At 39.8% G+C, this 19199-nt stretch overlaps 1 protein-coding gene across 9 annotated transcripts; it reads left to right on the forward strand.

Moving 5' to 3' along the window:
- The first annotated feature begins 4383 nt into the window (after window positions 1–4383).
- ETAA1 (ETAA1 activator of ATR kinase) lies at window positions 4384–17108 on the forward strand. Of its 9 annotated transcripts, none has more exons than XR_010613357.1 (8): window positions 4384–4685; window positions 5580–5717; window positions 5994–6070; window positions 7415–7533; window positions 7871–9659; window positions 11876–12011; window positions 14954–15158; window positions 17072–17108. XR_010613357.1 is itself a non-coding variant. In XM_065682275.1 (8 exons), the coding sequence occupies exons 1-7, from the start codon at window positions 4442–4444 to the stop codon at window positions 13197–13199; spliced, it is 2550 nt and encodes an 849-aa protein (XP_065538347.1). In that variant the 5' UTR covers window positions 4384–4441; the 3' UTR covers window positions 13200–13241; window positions 14124–14365. The 9 variants fall into 9 exon arrangements, 8 of the variants coding, with proteins under 8 accessions (XP_065538347.1, XP_065538346.1, XP_065538341.1 ...); XM_065682275.1 differs by lacking the exons at window positions 14954–15158; window positions 17072–17108 and adding exons at window positions 13153–13241; window positions 14124–14365; XM_065682274.1 differs by lacking the exon at window positions 17072–17108 and having other exon boundaries at window positions 14954–15306.
- The last annotated feature ends 2091 nt before the right edge of the window (window positions 17109–19199 follow it).

A 19199-nucleotide genomic window follows, 5' to 3' on the forward strand; every position in this document is an offset into this window, starting at 1 on the left:
CTGACATTTAATAACTCTACTAAAAATTCTCAAGCAAGGCTACTTCAGATATTTTTAAGGTCATGTATCATTTACTGTCTAGGTCAATTTATGCATCAGCAAAAATTGCTGCAAGCCCTTCTGGACAGCACTTTAAAAATAAAGGCAGATGTAACTGTTTTGGCCATATTTTCCTCACTAGTTTGTGCTCTGTGAACATTTCACCTTGGAAAATTAAAGTAACATTCTGCAATAAGTGAAGTTGGTATGATATTTCAAGGCAAGCGAAGGACAAGCTTTATAACTGTGCTATCAAAATGCTATTAATAAAAGCAAAAATACAGACATGATGCCTGTGTTCCCCTATGGATGGCAAAATCATTGTCCATTAAGTTAACATTTCAGATACCTTCTCATTTTTTCCTAAGCCCCAAAGAAGGCAACAAAACACTAATCTCTTGTCGTTAACTTGTATAAACTATCTGCTATCACGTAGTGCTCCATTTTAGTAAACACTCCAAGGCTTCTTAAGAGAATATATGGATGAGTAGGATTTCTGAGAGGAAAAAAGGTAAAAATTTGTGGCTAGAATACTCTACTTTCACAGCTGAGTTTTATACCAGTGTCTTAGTTTATTTTTGCTTGGGTCCACAGGGTTGTATTTATAAATGCATTTTACATTAAGCAATTTATTCCTGTTTATATAGTTCCCCTCACTGTGGTATCCAATGGCTTCACGATTATCCCCAGGACAACCCATGCTGCAGTGAGTACTATTACCTCCTTTCAACAGATGTGAAGCCAGGTATACCAGGGTATGCCTACATGGTATGAGGCAGTGCTGCAGGGAAACATCCAAGCCAGCTCTGAATGGTAAACCCAGCTAGAAGGTATCTTCACCTAAGTGACCACTCCTGTCCCTCTGTACACCTCTGAGCATTGCTGAGCCACACTCTGCAGAAACACATGACAAGGCCGAGGGAAGTCTGCACTGTGCAAGGAAGCACAGCCACATACTCTTGTTCTTGTGACCACTGAAATTTCCTGAGGACTTTTGCTATTTCTACACAACCAAAGAAGTAGATAGGTCCTCACACATTTAGAAAACTTTTCTTGATACCTGTCTTGCCAGAAGTCTAACTGCACAAGCAAAGAGACTGTGACCTGTTTACCATATTGCCTTAGGTATGTACTACAGGTTGCTACTCAGCTCCATACACTCTTTAGTTAACTTTCCTTCCTTCCCTAGGAGAAAACACATTTATGTTTAAAGTATCATATAATTATACTGAGTTTTAGAGTTTATACCCGCACCATTTTAAAAAACAAATTATCCAAGGAACATATGGCTTGAAGGATTTGTCTTTTCACCTGGCTTCAGGTGATCAAAATGCATGCACACATTTCCACTGGAGACAAATTATGAGATATGTGTATGTTTTATTTACTTCTCTTTCAGTCCTTTAAAAGAAATCAATTTGAAATGAAAATGCAGCTTGGGAACAAAAAAGCCCATGATACCTCATTTTAAAAATATCAGGAAGCATTTAAAAACATTCTGGAAAAAGGCAGTATTTGTCAAAATAATTTCATTATTTCTAATAACCTCTATCATCTCACAAATTTTGGTATTTTCATTTAAATCACTATTATATTTACATTTTTTCCAGCCTCAACAAGAATGAAAGATAAACTGTATATAAAGTCACTTCTCTTTGCTAGTTACATTGATGCAATGTTAGATACTTTGAAAATAAGTAACTCTCACTAATGATACATACTCTTTCCAACATAAAACCTCTCTAAAACTCAGTATTCAAAGGACTTTAAAAAGAAGCCTTTTCTCACTCTTATTTTCAGTGTTCTTATTACACCTACAGGAAATTTTCAGGAAACTTTTCAGATCTTCCACATTTCTTTAATTTCATTTTAGATCCTCATCTCATAAAACACAGTGTAAAGTTCTCAGGCAGTTTACAGTACTATTAAAAACTGAACTAACTTTATTATTCATTCAAGCTCCTCCATTATTTATCCCTCTTGATTTGAAAGTAGGACTCACAACTGCAGCACCAGGAGTTTGCTGCAAGTCCCTGGAACGCAGCTCACCACAATTAGCCATTGATCCAGCTGCTCGTACCATGACAAGGGAACACAAACTCCCTCCTCCTTGAGGCTACAGCTCCACAGAGAACCCTTCAACATCACAGGCTTCTACCACTACATTTCTTAATAAACAGCATCAGCTCAGAGCTAAGTTCTTAAGCTGCAACGAGATACACACACTTTTATTCATCAAGAAAGCAGTGTTGGCTTGAATTTTTTTCCATCATGAACCCATTCAGCTTTTCTGTATGAACAGGTTACTTTCTTTTGTGAGCTTCTAGTGATGAAACCTTGCATATTCTTAAATTGATGTAACAAAATCTCTCACCCAGAGCTAGATACACATAAAACGTGCTTTCTCCCTCAAAAAAAAAAAAAAAAAAAAAATCAGAAAACAAAACACTTTTAACTGTATGAGTAAAACTTCTCCAATGTGTGTGAAAGACCTGTGGCAAATACATTTTATGAATGAGGTTAGTGAACAGTGAGCACAGAGAAAGGAAGAAATCAAAGATGGCACTGTAAAATTCATAGCACTCAGTTAATATGGCAAAGGTCGCCTAATTTTAATTATCAATGACCATGATTTCAGACTATTCTTAACATAAAGGAATATGAAAGCAGACCACTTTACAGTACCCAACTGCTAAGAGGTCACTAGGAACTTGTAAGAGACAGCAAGATTTTAGCAGCGCTTTCTAGAAAGTGTGTTGATTTCAATGTTTTGCAATCCCTCAAATTGTGTTAGCCCTCAAATTTTATCTACCACCACTGTAAAAAGACAGCTTCTTCTCAGCATTCATTTTAACTGGAAACAATGAGCAAGTTACCTACATTGTGTCTATGATTTAAAGAGTCCAGTTTAGCCATTTCTGCAGCTGTGTGATGTATTACCACTTTTAATTACCATACTGCAAATCAGTATTCAAAAATGTCATGTGTACCTCCATCACCCCTTGCACTATGCACAGATCTACCCATGTCCGTATGCTTACAAGGCAGTAGCCGTGTTCAGACATCTGTGATGGATTTTGGAACCTGACTCTTGACCCATTTTTTCAGTCTTTTTTTTTCTATTTATATTTGATAGGTATGACATAAACAAGTTGATTATTTAAATGTCACAACTTTGATTAACTGTGATTCTCTGTGTATGTAACAGTTTCTCTGTTTAATACATAGTACTTAATTTTTTTTCCTTGTTAAAAAGTCTTCTATTGACTTTAATTACACTCACGAGAATGAAGAAGTGAAAGAACATACTATTTGCCTGAGGCCTTGGGTTGAAAGAAAAGGTTTCATGGCTCAGGGAATCATTCTTTGGTGACTTTAAAACTTCTCATACTCCTGAAACCAGAGTGAAATCCACTGCTCGCATCCTATAAATGAAGTGTGATCCCAAAGTACTCCAAACCAGTGAAATGAAAACCAGGCAGGCAACTAATATACAAGTAATTCACTTGAACTCTGCAAGTAGGTCACTCCTTGACCTTATATGCTTGGTAGATATGTTTATACATTTACATTTAGTGGCTCAGGGAGGAAATATCCACCTTATGATGTAATATATACATGTGCTTGCATTTATATTGTTTTAAATAATGATGTAATATCACAGTCCCTCGGGAACCTCACATTAATTTCTTACCTACCAGCTTTGGCTTCTGTAAGTCTCTCTTTGCCAGCCCCAACTCCCATAACAGGCTGAAATAGTTTATGCCTGCCTGGGTTTATTTTCTCTTTCAGGACACTCACCACACACCTCTCCCCGGGTCCCGAGGACCTCAGCTGAGAGCCGGACTGCCACAAAGCTGGCAGGATGGTGGTGGCCAGTCCGGGGTAGGCGCCACCGACGAATCGCGAGTGTGAGCTCGCCTCAGAAACGAGGTACCCTGAAGGCACACGAGGCACCTCAGGGACACGAAGGCACCTCAGGGACACGAAGCCACCTCCGCGCAGGCCGGCGGCCGGGGCCCATTGGAAAGCACATCCAGCCCCTCAGGCGATGGCGGACTTAGACTTGTTTGCACTGAACTAATGCACGCCGGGTTCTGAACGCCTAAAGGGCGGCCCTCAAAGCGCCGGAGCGGGCGGGTGAGGGACGGCGGGAGCGAGCCAAGTTACCTCATGGCAAGCGGGGGCGGGGGCGGGGCCAAGTGCGCGCGGCGCGAGCGGCGCGAACTCCCAGCCATCCGCAGTTCCCTGCCGCGTCCGCCGACCCGCCCCCTCCGCGCGAGAGCCAATGGCGACTCGAAGCGGCTCGGCGCGGCGGCCAATCGGCATTGGCGCGGCGGGCTCCCCGGCAAAATGGCGGCGCCGGTGGGGTGGATGTGGAGGCGCCGCCGTCACTCACGCCATGCCCGGTAGCCGGCGGAAGGGGGTCTGCCTCAAGTCCGCCGCCCTGAGGAAGCGGAGCGGCGGGGGCGAGGAGCAGCTCACCCGGCGGCGGCCGGCGGAGCCGCCGGTAGAGCCCCCCGCAGAGGACGCGGCTGCGGCCAGCGGCGCAGGAGGCTGTGCGGGCCTGGGCCTGCCCGCGGGTGAGGCGCCGCGCGCGCCCCGGCCGTCGCCGTCGCGGGAGGCGGCGGTGCGCGGCGCTGCAGGTACGGCGGGAACGGCCCCCGGGGCCCTGTCCCGGCCGCCACCCCCGGAGGCGCGGGGTAGGCTGCCCTGGCCGTGAGGAGTGCGCCGGTGCGGGGAACCCCCGGCCTTCCCCGCCTGCGTGCCTTGGGGAGGGGCTCTGGTCAAGGAGTGATGAAGAGCATCTTCCCGCGGCAGATGCTGACTGAGGACGCGAATCCACTCGGGGAGAGGATAAAGCCTGGGTGTGCCGAGGGCTGAAGTGCAAAGCGTTTCCTAAGATGCTTTTCACGTAGCAACTGCATCTTTTAAAGTTACTTCTATAGGCTTCCGCATTTGCAACGTCATTTCTGAAGGGCAGGGGTGACTTCAGACAGTGTGTTCAGTTCACTTAGTGATGTGAGGCCGCAGCAAGCTGTCTTAGAATAGCTGTATAACTGCTTTTAACAGTCCTAGCTGGCTGGCCCAGCGGGGGAAGTATAGACAAAGGTAGGTTGTGACCCAGAACAGTTTGGGGGCCCGTTAAAGTTGTGACCCAAATCAGAATCTGGGTGAAAGACATGGAGTGCGCAAGAATACACAAGATTCTCCCGTATATGCATACATAGTTTATCTCTCCACGTAAGCTGAAATCAATATCTTCTCAAGTAGCATAATTGACAATTGTCATCCTTACATCAGGTGTTGAGTGTATAGCCGTCAGAGCTGTAATGCTGTGTTACCTCTGGTGGTCTAACTGACAGATAAGAGTCATACTCTACATTAAATGTATAGTTGTGAACAATATTCCTATTGTAAGTAATGTTAATGAGTGTCAATTTTCCTAACTTAAAGTTCCTAAAGCGTCTTATGTCTTCTCCTGTTTTATGTTCTAAGTTATTTTGGCCTTTTATTTGTTGTTTTTAATGTTCACACAGAGTCATGTTTGCATAAAACACCAAAGAGATCGTTGAGTAGGAAATCCCGAATACCTACTTTCAGCTCTCCTGTTAATGAAACCGATGTACAACAAGAAATCTTTTGGGATCCTCATTCACCAATTGCACACAGACTAGGTAATGTTAATAAAATCCAGATTTCAGTGTGCCTATTTGAGGCATACAGCGAGAGTTCACTAAAAGTTGCCAAATTTCTTGGAAAAAAAGGTCCCTTTCTGTTATCATGTGTAGATTGTTTGGTTTTGTTAAAAATCCATAAATAACCCATAATTTTTTCAAGGTGGTGCTAAGCTCTGATTTTAACACATATGTCTAAATTATCTGACATATACTGCACTTCATAAATTGAATTCTTTTGCTGTTTTTAAGAAGGTTTTTCGTTTGTTTTCATAGGCACTGGAAAAACCAAACAGTCGACCAGTAGATGCGCAGTAGAAATCTCAGACATTGTTAATCGTATCGCTCCTCAGGTAATTCTTACTAAAACAATGCTCTGCATATGCAGGCATCAGACAGATTAGTGCTACAGCCTTAGTGAAGGCTCAGGTTTAGTTACAGTAGTGTGTTTATCCTTAATCACTCTTCAGTTAAAAGGTAAAGAGTTTCTTCACATACCAGGCTTACGTAGCAGTTGCTTCTAAGCATTTTGAATGGTCTTAAATGCTGAAGTACAAGAACAAGACTGAGCTGAGAGACTTCACAATAATATAAATATAGTAACATTGCTTTGTTATTCTGCATAATTTACCTTTTTACCTTATATCTATGTTCTTGGTGTCTCCCTTTTGCTGTGCACCTGATCTCCACAGCCTGCGAAGTGAAAATAAAAGTACTGGGTTATTCTTTGCTTTTCATTAAGTTCAAGAAGATAACATGTCATTCCTAAAACAGTTATTTAGCTTGCAGAATATGCCTATTTGACAGGGAATTTAGAATGTATTAATTATTTGGCATATTTGTGAGAAATTATACGTAAGAATTAGAAAATCACTGGTAAGGGATGAAACTTCCTTCCTTTTACATGATTACAGCACTGTCATAGATGTAACACCAGGGTTTTCGAGTATCTGTTGCTTATGATCTTTTCTCTTAAAATAATAATAAAAAAAATCAAAGGAAAAAGAAAACCTACACAAAACTACCCTGGTTGTTAGTAAAGTTCAAATTACTTTTGCCTGCTTACATGCAGTAATTTCCTACATCCCATGGCTCTGGCCCTCTAGACAGTTTACCACTGCAGTATTGTATCTCTTAAGTTCCAGAATTCAAATCGGAGGCTCAACTTTAAAGCTCTGGAACAACTCCACTTAATTGCTAAACTTCATTTATTCATGTTTAAAGGTTCCTTGTATAAATGAGTTATAATGGAAGAAGTCAGTTTTTTTTCCTGGAAGCATACAGAATATAATTTCTTTCAAATTCTCTGATCTGTTAATGCGGTTTTATGTGGCTAAAGACCATGTATCCGAACCAGCTCCTTAGTAGTACACTGAAGTAAACTAGATCACAGCTTCTAATGTGAATATTGCAGATTACATGTAAACCTGAAGTAAACAGAGTATTAGATTTGAGCACCAAAGTAGAATTCAGTTATTTTAAGTTCCTGTCTTAAATCCATATAATTAAAGTGATCCAATTATCAGTAGACAATATTGTAGTAATCTCACTGAACTTGTATTGGTTTAGCTCCTATCTGTGGCTTTTAACAGATTTGATACAGTGTAATTGATGTAGCAACTTCAATGCAGGGTGTATATCTAGTCCAATCTTTATCTGAAATCAAATTGCTAAACATTACAAATCTAATCATTCAGGATGAAAAAGCAGGCTGTAATGAAGACTCCCTTTTAGGGACATGGATTGGTGAGGATGCTATTCCCTGTACACCTGGAGTAGTAAAAGTGCGACCTAGGACAAAGTTAAGTTGTACAAGGTAAGGTACAGTTTTGTCTTACCCACCACAGCTGGGCCTTCATTAAAAAAGGTTATGTGGTGTGCCTTTATGTATAGTGAACCATGTAACTGTACATTAGCATACAAAATGTTTTGAACTTTGGGCTTGTTATCTCTTCTTAAGGGGTATTTCTTGGGAATTAAAGAGTGCATATTAACTGTGTATTGAAAGTGGTGGGATTCAGTCATACTCTCTGTAGTTGTTAAAGCTAGAGAATGAAGAGTTCTCTGATACGGTCATTCTGTTGAGCTTTGCTAAACCTTTTTAGAAGGTCTGATTTTCTTTCTATTTTGTTTTGGTTTTTTTTTTAATCTAGAGATCTTAAAATAAAAAATCCTGAAGAGGAACTCATGAAATTGGCTAAGGAATTTGATAAAAATCTCGTAGAGCTAGATGCTGTTCAGGAGCAAGAGAAGCTTGGTCATGATGTCATCCAGACTGCCTCAGAGTCTTTAAATCATTCTAAAGCTGAAGTAAATAGGAAGAACCTGAAATCACTCCTTGGTGAAGTTTCTGAAGCAGATACTGTTCTCTCCCAGAAACCAGTTGGACAGAGCACCGGCATCCCTGCTGCAGACTCCTGTCAATCTAGCAGTCAGAAATCTATAGACCTTGAGGCTGAAGTAGCCCTTCATGCTCTTTTTGACTGCTCTACCCAGAAGTGTAGTGGACAGTTGAGCCAAGGACTATCAGATATATCTTTAAATAATAGCTTCTACGAAAATAAAAGCACTTTGGAGAAGGAACACCTTCCTGAGCAACTTAAAGACAACCAACCTTGTAATTCAGAGGTATATAAAAACAATACTCTATGTACACTAGGAAGCGTGAACCAGACTTTCCCAAAATCTGATACTCACACACGGACCAAAAAACATCCTTTGAAGTCTCAGTTGGTGGCTTCCAGTAAGCTTGATGAAGCAGTTAATGACGACTTTGATGACTGGGACTCAGATTTTTTGGCAGATGACTCTTTTGTGATGCAAATAACCCAAAATCCTGAATTGATAAGTACTGAAGAAGCACCACCAATTCCTACAAACCCATCTGTGCATGGTTTCAGTGATGCTAGCAGAACTAACGAAAGAAGTAGCTGCAGTTCAGTTACTTGTTTTGGGAGTGTACACAAATCTAACAGTTTGCAGTTTTCACCTGTGAAACATCCTAGTAAAAACACAAGAAATGCTGTAAAATCTCCTTTACAAAAGCCATATAAGACACAAAACTCAAAGACAGAGACCACACCCTTTTATGGCAAAAGTAACACTAAACCAAATAAAATAAATCCTGTTTGGAAGAGTGCCCAAAATAGTGGTTTGAACTATGTATCTGTTTCATTGCAATCTGAAGTGAAGAATGGAAATGAAACTATCCAGCCTAAAAGTGCCTCTCTTCCTGTTTTTCCTTCAAGATCTAATCCTCATAGACAATGGTCTGGAAAACCTGGGAATAACACACATGGTATTTTCTGTGAATCATCCAGTGTTTCTACAAATATGAAACCTAAGGATCTAACTAAAGTGGTTAACGAAGCTAATGCAGCTCACTTAAATCAAGTTGAAATACCAAAGAAGTGTTCTCTATCATGTGATGACTGGAATGAGCCAAAATTCTCTGATGAGATATTAGATATGTTTTGTGAATCCAGTAGTCTATGGGATGCAAATTGTGAGGATGATGAATTGCTGTATCAGGTGTGTGATGATATAGAAAAGCAGACTCAGAGCCAGGATGGTAAACAAGGAAATGAAAGAGCTAAAACTATACAAGGAACCAGTATTAATTCCAGATCAAATATTAATAACAGCTTCCCAGGACTACCTGATCTCTTGGCACAAAAAACAAATGCAAAACAGGATGCTTTCTCAATAAACGGTTCCTGTAGGAATTTGTCAAAGGTTCCACATGGGCTGGCCACAACAGGTCACAGAGTGAACCGTAAAAATGTCTCAAGTCCTCAAACTGTGATCTCGGGTACTTCCACAGAGTGTAAATACACACTGTCTAAAAACTGTCATCAAGCTGCTTCTGAAGATACTACAAAGACTGTTGCAAGAAAGTGGTACAGGTCAAATTCTGTGCCAGCAGGAGAGACTGGTTCTGAAGTAAGTCCTGTTAATGCAGTAAATATTTTTGGTAGCAAAACTCTAGACAGCCCAGATGTTTTGTATAATATGGGGAAGATGCCAAGTAACAGTTCTGGTAACAAAACATCACTTATGCCTTCAAAGTTTAAGTTCCGAAAGACTAATAATTTTCAGGGTGCTCTTCATGTAGGGTCTGAAAAGGCAGGGAGTCATTCTGGCATTGGGATTACTCTGCAGGTTTTGGAAGGAAGCAAGAATCAGGTGGATGTGACTTTGCACAGCAGGCTTGACAATAAGAAGTCACCTTTCAAGAGGCACCTTTCAGGGTCTTTTGCACTGCCGACATCAGGTATTTGTCTTTATTGTATCACAGTTATACTGGTTTGCTTGTTACTATAATCAGAATGTTAGAAAAATTCATACTGTATTGCAACTTAGAATAGGTGTCAGTACTCATTCAGATTCGGTGTTAGTAAATGTTCTAATAAAAATTTGGAGAATATTTTCTCCAAAATAAAACTGTGCTGGTGCATCTCTTGAATTCTTAGATTTAAAGAATTTTTCCGATTTTCATTCCACTTCTCTCTCCAGTGACGCTTGGAATCCCTAGGATCAGATATATGCTGATGCCAGCACTCAGCATACCATATTCTTAAATTGATATTTAAAAACACTACTATTTTGATATGTATTAAATGTTGTGTGCATCTATGCTTTAATTTACAGCTCAATTTGAAAAACATTAGAAGTTACTTATCTCAGTCATGATTCATAAAACCCCTGTTAATGGTGGGACAGGGGAAGAAGGCAGTAGGTGATGAAGGATGCCAATTTCCTTTTACTATTGTACACCTAGCAGTGGAACCTCAAATCATTCAGTGGCTCTGAAACCTCAGCCTGTATTGTTGTTTGCTCTGTGGCTAAAACTGCCAGTGAAATATTCTTGTGTTATCAGTCTAAACACTAACATTTTCTTTCACCTAGAGGGGAGGTCAGTCACTTTTCCATCATCAGGCGACAGTCTGTAATACTCCGTGCACTGCTGTTACATGCTATGGAAATGCAGAACCAGCCAAGTGCCAGTCAGTCCTGTTTTTACTTGATCCCGTGGCTTGGTGAAGTTTTAAGCAATATTGATTTTGCTAAAATGTGCTTTTTGGTGTACTATTACCAACCTCAATTTTCAGGAAGCACTGTTACAAAAACAACAAAAAAATGAATTTCTGCAAAATATCAGCCAGCTTTATTTGAAGTACCAGTATGTTATCTCTGTTACTTCCTCAGCAAAGAAGCAGATAAATAGAAAGTAGCAATTTTGGATGCTAAAGGGAGGGGAGATAGATAACTAGTCATTCTCAGGAATGTTCTAGAGAATAAAGGAATGACAATAGTATAGATTTTCTTTATAGATAAACAGTAACTGTTCTTCATTTTTTTTGTGAAAGGACATTGCTGTAACAAAACCATGGATGTTAAGTAATGCTTTCAAAAACTGATAAATATTTTTTCATGGACACCTCTTTTTTTAAGAAGCAAACAGACCTTTTGTTTTACTTATTCAGTTTGAAAGATTACTTATTAAAAATGTATTAATTGGAAATTGGTGTATAAACCCAGTAAAATTCTTGGTATGTGCAGGGAGTGTTCCTGTTGGTTGCACTGAGGTCAGGATTTTATTGCATGGGAATTTATAGTTCTGTATCACAACATATAAAATACTATGGCTAGCTATCATGTTCCTGTCTCCTTTGCCAATTTTTATTGCTACTTTTGACCTTTTTTCAACCTTTCTGGCTTTATTTGTGTGACACCTGTACTGTATCTGACCCCTGTGTCTATACCATCTCCATGCCCATATCTCTGCCTAACTCACTAAATTGTAGAGCCCTTTTCACTCTGATAGCCTTAATGTTCTTAACCCATCGCCATCTCCTATGTTGACTCCTGATGTCACAAGGTTCACCTGAAGGGCAGCCAAGTAAAATTTCCTTGAAGCAAATGTCTGCATCCCAGTATTTTCATTGGGAGGTAGTAATCGGTAGCACTACAAAGGTCATGCATCTTATCCCCCCTTCCTGCCTTGGGGACAGGATAGATGAGCCATTTTTAACTTGGGTGCCTGGTATGTCAGAATAGTGTGCTCTTGCCATAGATCTTCAAACATTGAAAACAGATAAGTTGAAATACATATTGAGCAACCTTGAAGGCTCCTAATACGTGTTTTTTACTTACAGTGTCTGTGGTGGAGAATAAAACCAGAAAATGTTCTCAAGAGGAGATTGAAAGAAAAAAACAGGAAGCTCTTGCACGAAGAAAATCCAGAATGCAGGCATACGTTAAAGATGCCTGAATTTGGAGTTTGCCTATGGAGTAAGTTTTGGGGAGGGAAATACTGTAATGCTGGAAGACACTTTTTAAATCCTGTTCACAGCTACCGACAGCAAACTTTTTCTGTTTCTCAATTCAAAACCATCTTGACCTGCACTAATACTCTGGTGGTATTTAGTCTTAATTAAACACTACCAGTTGTAAACGTGTAGTCCCAAACTACCTTCAGCACAGTGAAGATTGTGCTGAGTTCACGTACTGTTATGTGTTGAAATTGTATAGTCTGAAAATCACCAGAACATGAAATCATTTGTATACACACCTAAATATATGTTAAAAACAAGACTGTATGTGTTTCGGCTGTATTTCTCCTATTGCAAGTATTTTAATTTCTAAGACTCTCAAGTACACTCAGACTAAGAAAACGTTTGTTCTCAGGTAGAAGAAAGTTTTTAAGTTCTTGTTTAAAGAAAGTACAATCTAGAAAACATCCAACATTGGAAAACTAATGGAAATGAACAGGATTTGGAAAGTGTGCTCAGTTTGTCTTCGTTACCTTAGGTAAGAATTGTACATAGCAAAGGGAAAATTTAATATAATGGTTTCATAATGTGAAAAGGCGTCCTGAAAATTATGTTTAAACTTTTTCTTTTTTTTAATTCCCTTCATGAAGAGTTAGGAATACTCCAGCTGACAAAATTGCATCACCTCTGTCTAAACGTGTGCTACCGAGCTAACTAAACAAGGTAGCCTATGTCATTTTACCAAACCTTGAGCAGTATAAAATACATCAGATGAAATCTCAACAGCTATGAATCAGTTTAGCCTTATGGGGTTGTACATATTTTTCAAACTAAAGGCTGTTAAAACATAAAAATGCAATGTCATGTCAGCTTAACAGGGGCTGATAGAATTTTTGATGTGATAGATGGGTGCAGAGCTCAAACTGCAAAAACTGCCTGTGGGTAAGCTGCAAGATATTTTTCAACTGAGAAATGCTTATGTGTAAACATGTGACACTGAAAAGTGACTGTAATTTTTCTTTGTAAATAAATAACTTTGAAATGTACCAAAGGTTAGAGGAAGCTTTGGTTTCTGTAGTATGTGCCATTTTTGTAAGTGCTAAAAATGTAAGTACTGTATATTTGTAAAGCATCATTAAACTTTTCTTATGTTTTTCTAGTCTGTTCTGGAAAATACTGTACTACAGAAGCTGGTAAAAGGGAGTGATATGGGAATTCTGTATGGCCTTTACCTGAACATCTTTCCTTGGTAATTTACCCAGTTATTCCATGCCTGAGTTTTCTACCTGTAGTGGTGACAAAGTGCTTCCTTTAATCCATTTAAACTAGAAATCCTTGGAGGAACTGGTTCTACACACAACCAGCTGCAGTAGAGTCCTGAATTACTCAGCTATACTGGTTTTCAAACTAATTAACTTGCTTTTTTATTAACCACCATTCTTGGTGTTAGTTGGTTAATTCTGAAGTCAAATTCCCAAGCCCACTGAAAAGGGTGCTGGTGTCCAATAAACATTACTTACAGTCTGTTGCTGCAGCTCCCTGTCCTTCAGCCATGCAATACACAATGAGTTGGATCAGCTTATTGATCTGACTGAAAATTAACCCAAAATAAATGTTTTCAGCTTTTCAAAGTATTTCATTATAGAATCATAGAATGATTTGGGTTGGAAAGGACCTGAAGATCATCCAGTTCCATCCCCCTGCCATGGGCAGGAACACCTTCCACTAGACCAGGTTGCTCAAGGCTCTGCCCAACCTGGCCTTGAACACTGCCAGGGATGGGGCAGCCATAGCTTCTCTGGGCACCCTGTGCCAGTGCCTCAGCACCCTCATAGTGAAGAACTTCTTCCTCACATCCAACCTGAACTTCCCCTGTTTAAACCCATTTAAGTTTAAACCCATTACCCCTTATTGCTAAAATCCCTGATGAAGAGTCTCTCTTTGACATCTTTGTAGGCCCCCTTCAGATACTGGAAGGCTGCTATGTGGTCTCCATGCAGCCTTCTCTTCTCCAGGCTGAACAGCCTAAATTTTCTTAGCCTTTGTGTGGGAGATACTGTAGCCCCTTTATCATCCTTGTGGCCTTCCTCTGGACTTGCTCCAACAGTTCCATGTCCTTTTTATTTTGCAGACACCAGAACAGTTCACAGTACTCCAAGGGGGGTCTCACAAGAACAGAGTAGAGGGGCAGAATCACCTCCTTCAGCTGCTGGTCACACCTCCTTTGATGATAATTTAACATGCAATAGCAAGACTCCACGTTGTGTTGTCAAGCCTTTGGTGGCAGTGTTCAGATATAGATAGTTTATAAAACAGAAGATCTGCATGTTCATGCGACAAATAAATAAATGTGTGGCTGTTGTGAAAATTTTATCCTGAATATAGTTTGATCTGTGTATCTGAGGGATCTACTTGTATTTGTGGTGTTCAAGGAAAATTGAAACTGTAACTTGCCAGATGCAGTGTTAGCCAAGAAAGTGGCAATGAAAAAAAAAGGCTTCTACTATCAGTATGAAACATGAGAGTTATAAACCTGGCTTTTAAAGTACTGATACACAAGAATGTCAAATCTTATTGAGAAAGATAAAAAATTAGGCTTTTGCTAGGATAGTGTTTAGCTTATCAACCCTTCCCTCCCTAGGGTTTTTCTTTAGAAATAATTTGTAACGGAACCAGGGTAATTTTTGTTTTCAAGGATAACATGGGTAATTATACTCCTGATTTGAGAAGATGAGCTAACTGGAAAGGAGGGACCTGTTGTGGGTGCTGGAGAGTATTTTTTTAAGGAAGGTTTCATTCTCTGATGCTAAAGGACTAACTTTTAATCAGGTTTGAAATTGGGATAAATAGTAGATACATAACATGAAATAGAGGCTAAGCATGTTATGGCTACCAAAGCTCAGCATGCAAAGTGATAGAGCCTGACTGCTTGCTGCTAAAACCAGCTTACTGCTCTTCCAGGTCATGCTGATTTTCTCAGCACCCAGGATAGAAAGGCCTTGGAGCTTTGGAGCTTCTCAACTACAATGCTACCACTGGTCTCCCTGTGAGAGCAGGGTGAGAATATACTGGCTCATCTTTTAATACAAGCCTCTAACCATCCTTATATCCTGACTATAAAAGAAGATTTTAATGTATGACAAGGAGAATTCTGTTGCCATGAGAGGTATGGAAAGGACCCTTTGCAAACTTCCCAGTTGGAGGAAGAAACAAACTACTTTCTGCCTAATTACTGTCACTTGTTTACTTATATAGCCAAGTACTTCCGACATGCTGCTTAGCCTTATTTAAAGAACCTGTTTGCTGATCAATGTGAAACACATTGACAGTGTACAGCAAATGCATGCTTTGCTCTCTACCAATAAACTGATTGTAACAGAAGGGCTTTATTTTTTATTTTCCCAAGTACATATTTTTAGCATAGATATTATGCTTCAAGGCCTTTAATTGATTTTTTTTCTTAAATGTTACCTTCCAAATAAAAATCCCAAGTTCTTGGGATCATAGTTTCATAACTGATGTCAGGACAGACAACTGGGATTTTTTTGGTCACACACTGACCATCCCCAAACACTCTACCATACCATCTCTCAGTTAACAAACTGAATAGAGTTACTTCTTTTTGTGACTCAATGCTTTTCAAAACAGAGAAACAATCTAATGCATTCAAATTAAATCACTCCTATACCATTTTATTAGGCAAATTTGATAGAAGTGAAAAGCTTGGAGAAATACTTAAACCCATATAGTTTCATTATCAGTCAGTGCAGGCAGAAGATTCATTACTGCTTAGACATAGTTACAAAGAAGAACCTGTGCAATATCAAAATAAAATTCCATAAGGTAGGAATTTTTGTCTTTAGAAAGATACGTATACATAGTTGGCCAGAAACATCAAAAGATTTAGTAGAAATTTAGTGAAAACCAAACTTTTGCTTTACATACATCTCTTAAAAGAGTACATGCCATAGAACTTGTTTGTTTAGAGCGCCTGTGCTCTAACTGCCAGTCTTGCCCTTCACCTCTTCCTGCTATGCTGGCATCAGCAGGGTGCTGGACATGGACCCAGCCCAGCAGACAGGGCAGCATACTGCTGTTGACAGGGTTGCAAACATGAGGAGTTTAACCTCTGCCTAATTCTTGAACATCTGGATGTTAAAGCCAGCAATGCAGCAGGGGTGTAGGTAGAGATAGCTTCGTGCCTCCTAACCTGAGAGGCACGTGTTAGACCTAGAGTCATTTCAGGTGCTCTTATGGCAGTCAGTGATGCAGAAAGGACAATTCAGATGCCTGAGCTACATTTCAGATGTGCTCAGCTCTACATCAGCAAAAGCAGCCATCTGCCTAACAGGTATTTCAAGGACGTGGTACTGGGCCTAGACAGCCACTTTGCTGTACCTGGGCAGCCAACAGCTTTGAAGAACAGATGAGAACTACAAAAGCACCTGCACCTTGCTCTCGTTACGTCCCCTGTCCTCACCACTGTGGAAGGAAGCTGAGGGGCAGCCTCATGACCCCACAGATTTTACAGGTTGGGCTCTGCATCCCTCATGCTTCCCAGTAAGTCCTTGGTGCCCCACTGATACTGCATGTTCCTCAGTCATGCAGTCTTTTGTCTGACTGCTTGTCATGGACAACAGATCTCCATTAGGAAAGTAGCTACATTATTTTTATTAATTAAAACACATGTACGCATAAGAAGTTTGGTATTTCAATAGCTGACATTTCACTATGAAGCCACATCTTCCTCCAGGCAGAACAGACCTATACGAATAGTAACAACAATCTTAAATACATTCTAAATTAAATTATGACTGTCATGTTTCATTATAAATTAATTTATGACTGTTTGCTTAAGCACTCATTTTCATTTCATTCAGAGCATAGTAATTTTTTACATGAGCAGAGCAATCAGTGAGCTTAAGTTTAAATATGAATGGAATTCCAGTATGTCCCCATACCTAAGTATAATTTTTATCCCACGGATATTGATGCATTTCCCGATGAGTGATGTTACTTGCTAAAATCCAAGGATTATCTTTTTCAAGTAAAAAATGTGAATTATTTTCTTTCTTTTAGGAAAAGCAGATACTAAGATATGATCAGGTAAAGGATTGTTCATCATTATCTTCCTTTATCTGCATCTAAAATTATGTGCCGTGGAATATACATGCATACATTCACACCCTTCCAGGTCATGCTGGTGAGAGATCACATATAAAGCATTTGAGAAATCTAGTAATATTGGGGTTTTATTGTGTTGTATCAGATTTTCAGAGGCCAGCATCCAGCAGCCCTTCAAATTTTGGCTTATAAAGGCACAATTAATCTTTGGGCTGCAATTCAGGAATAGCAATGTAATCTTTCTTATACTATGTGTACCACTTATTACATCTAGACCTTTATACCCAGAGGAATAACATAGATGAATTCATTGATTATATCTTTTTAAGCCTAAAAAGAGCTACAATTTGTCAGGAAAGAATAGCTGGAAGCAACAGATAGTGACCTAAATAGTAGAATTCCAAAGATAAAATAGAAGAAAATGAACACAAATGCTTCATTGTTTGAGAGCTGTATTGTCTGCAACACACTCCAGTGAATCCAGTGTTTGTGGAAGAGGCCAAGGCAGATAGAATCTGTAGAGCTAAAAATGACAGCCTGAGTAAGTAGCCATCAGAGATGAAGCCAGGGAGACTGGCAATTGTGCTGTAAATCATAACTGCAATATTTGTTCAAAGCTCCAGTTACTATGCGTACTGGCGGTTTTGCCAGAACAGTCAGAAAAGTCCTGCCTCATAAAACACTTAAGGATATCGAATGTACTGTTCTTGTGGACCTAAATATAAATTTCTGACTATTGTCGGGGTGTAATGTCAGTGTGGTAGCTGGCAAACCATTAAGGGCCCGATTCTACTTCGCAGCAATTCCCTTAAAGCACTGGAGGTAATGGAGTGACTCAAGCGAAAGAAAAATCCAGCCCATGCATTTCATTATTGTAAGTAGTTGTTGTTTTTAGCACATAAATCCTGTAAAGCAGCATTGCATTTATCGTAAATTGTTATTGTTTATACACATTTTCAGTTTTTGAGGAAAAGGTTGCATTTATGCATACCTTTTAAAAGCCGCAGTTAACAGCTTTCACCTCAAACACTGTAGTTAACAGAGGCGAGGAGAGGACTACAGGATTTATAGATTTCCTTTTTAATGAGGCTGTCTGCTCTTTGCAGCTTGTCCTTGCTAAAGGAAAAACTTGATTCAGGTTTTAACCCTGGAAAATGAGGGCCCGTGTAGACATGGGAATGAAGCTTTGCACTCGCTGCCATGCTCTCCGTGAACAGATGTCCAAATAAAACACTATATTCTGAGCACAGCAGTTTAGGTCTGGGGTGTGATTTTTTCGAGGGAGCTGAGCAGGGTGGATTTCTTACATGCCTAAAGCTGAGCATATGTTGGGCATGCTTTGCAGAATCGTGGCTGTAGGGCCAAGTGTCTAAGGAGGCTATTAAAGCACCCAGGGAAGTTACTATTGGGGAATCCCATTGGTGATTCACAGTAGTGTGAAAAAGAGCTTGATGAATAGTTGTTCTTAAATATCCCATTGGATACTCAGCTGAACCGCTGGGTTTTAAGAGACCTGCAGAAAGCTCAACCTCAATGACAAACAAAAAAAAATTGGCATAAAGAAAGGAAGAAAAATGTGTTCTCCAAGGCTTGTGTAACAGTTTGGAAACATTCGAGTAGGTGAAGCGCTAATGCTGCCTTCAGCAATAATGACTTGGAAAGGAGGTTGGTTGGTCGGGGGTTTTGGGGTTGTTTCTTTCTTTCTTTAATTACCTCTCATATTCTACAGAAAACAACCAACCAACCAACATACATGCTTGGAAATATGACAAATTTGAATTCCTGTGTTCCTGGTTGCTTCTTATAGGACACACTGTACCTGGGTAAGGCCAGATGTTTCTGTAAACTCTAATGCTGTAAATGAAGATGATATTAACCCAAATAACTATTTCATTATTGAACTTAAATAGGTGCTAGTGATGAATAAATGAAACCAAATTTTATAGAAGGACTATGTTTTCTGTATCACTTGCTCAGTTTTCAGCACACTGACTTGTGTGATTTCAAAGCAAGCCACTCAGAAGTGGCAGTCAAGCCAGCAAAGCCCTCAATTTCCAACATACAACATCAGAGGAACCCAGAA

This window comes from Lathamus discolor, chromosome 5 (assembly GCF_037157495.1).
Source record: "Lathamus discolor isolate bLatDis1 chromosome 5, bLatDis1.hap1, whole genome shotgun sequence".
In the NCBI taxonomy this organism is placed as follows: Eukaryota; Metazoa; Chordata; class Aves; order Psittaciformes; family Psittacidae; genus Lathamus; species Lathamus discolor.

What these genes read in the sequence shown, in the direction of transcription:
- ETAA1 (XM_065682269.1), top strand. Translation starts at nt 4,442, where the DNA reads ATGCCCGGTAGCCGGCGGAAGGGGGTCTGCCTCAAGTCCGCCGCCCTG. An exon ending in GGCGGTGCGCGGCGCTGCAG is followed by an intron (nt 4,686 to 5,579) that starts GTACGGCGGGAA and finishes ATGTTCACACAG; the next exon opens with AGTCATGTTTGCATAAAACA. An exon ending in ACCAATTGCACACAGACTAG is followed by an intron (nt 5,718 to 5,993) that starts GTAATGTTAATA and finishes TTGTTTTCATAG; the next exon opens with GCACTGGAAAAACCAAACAG.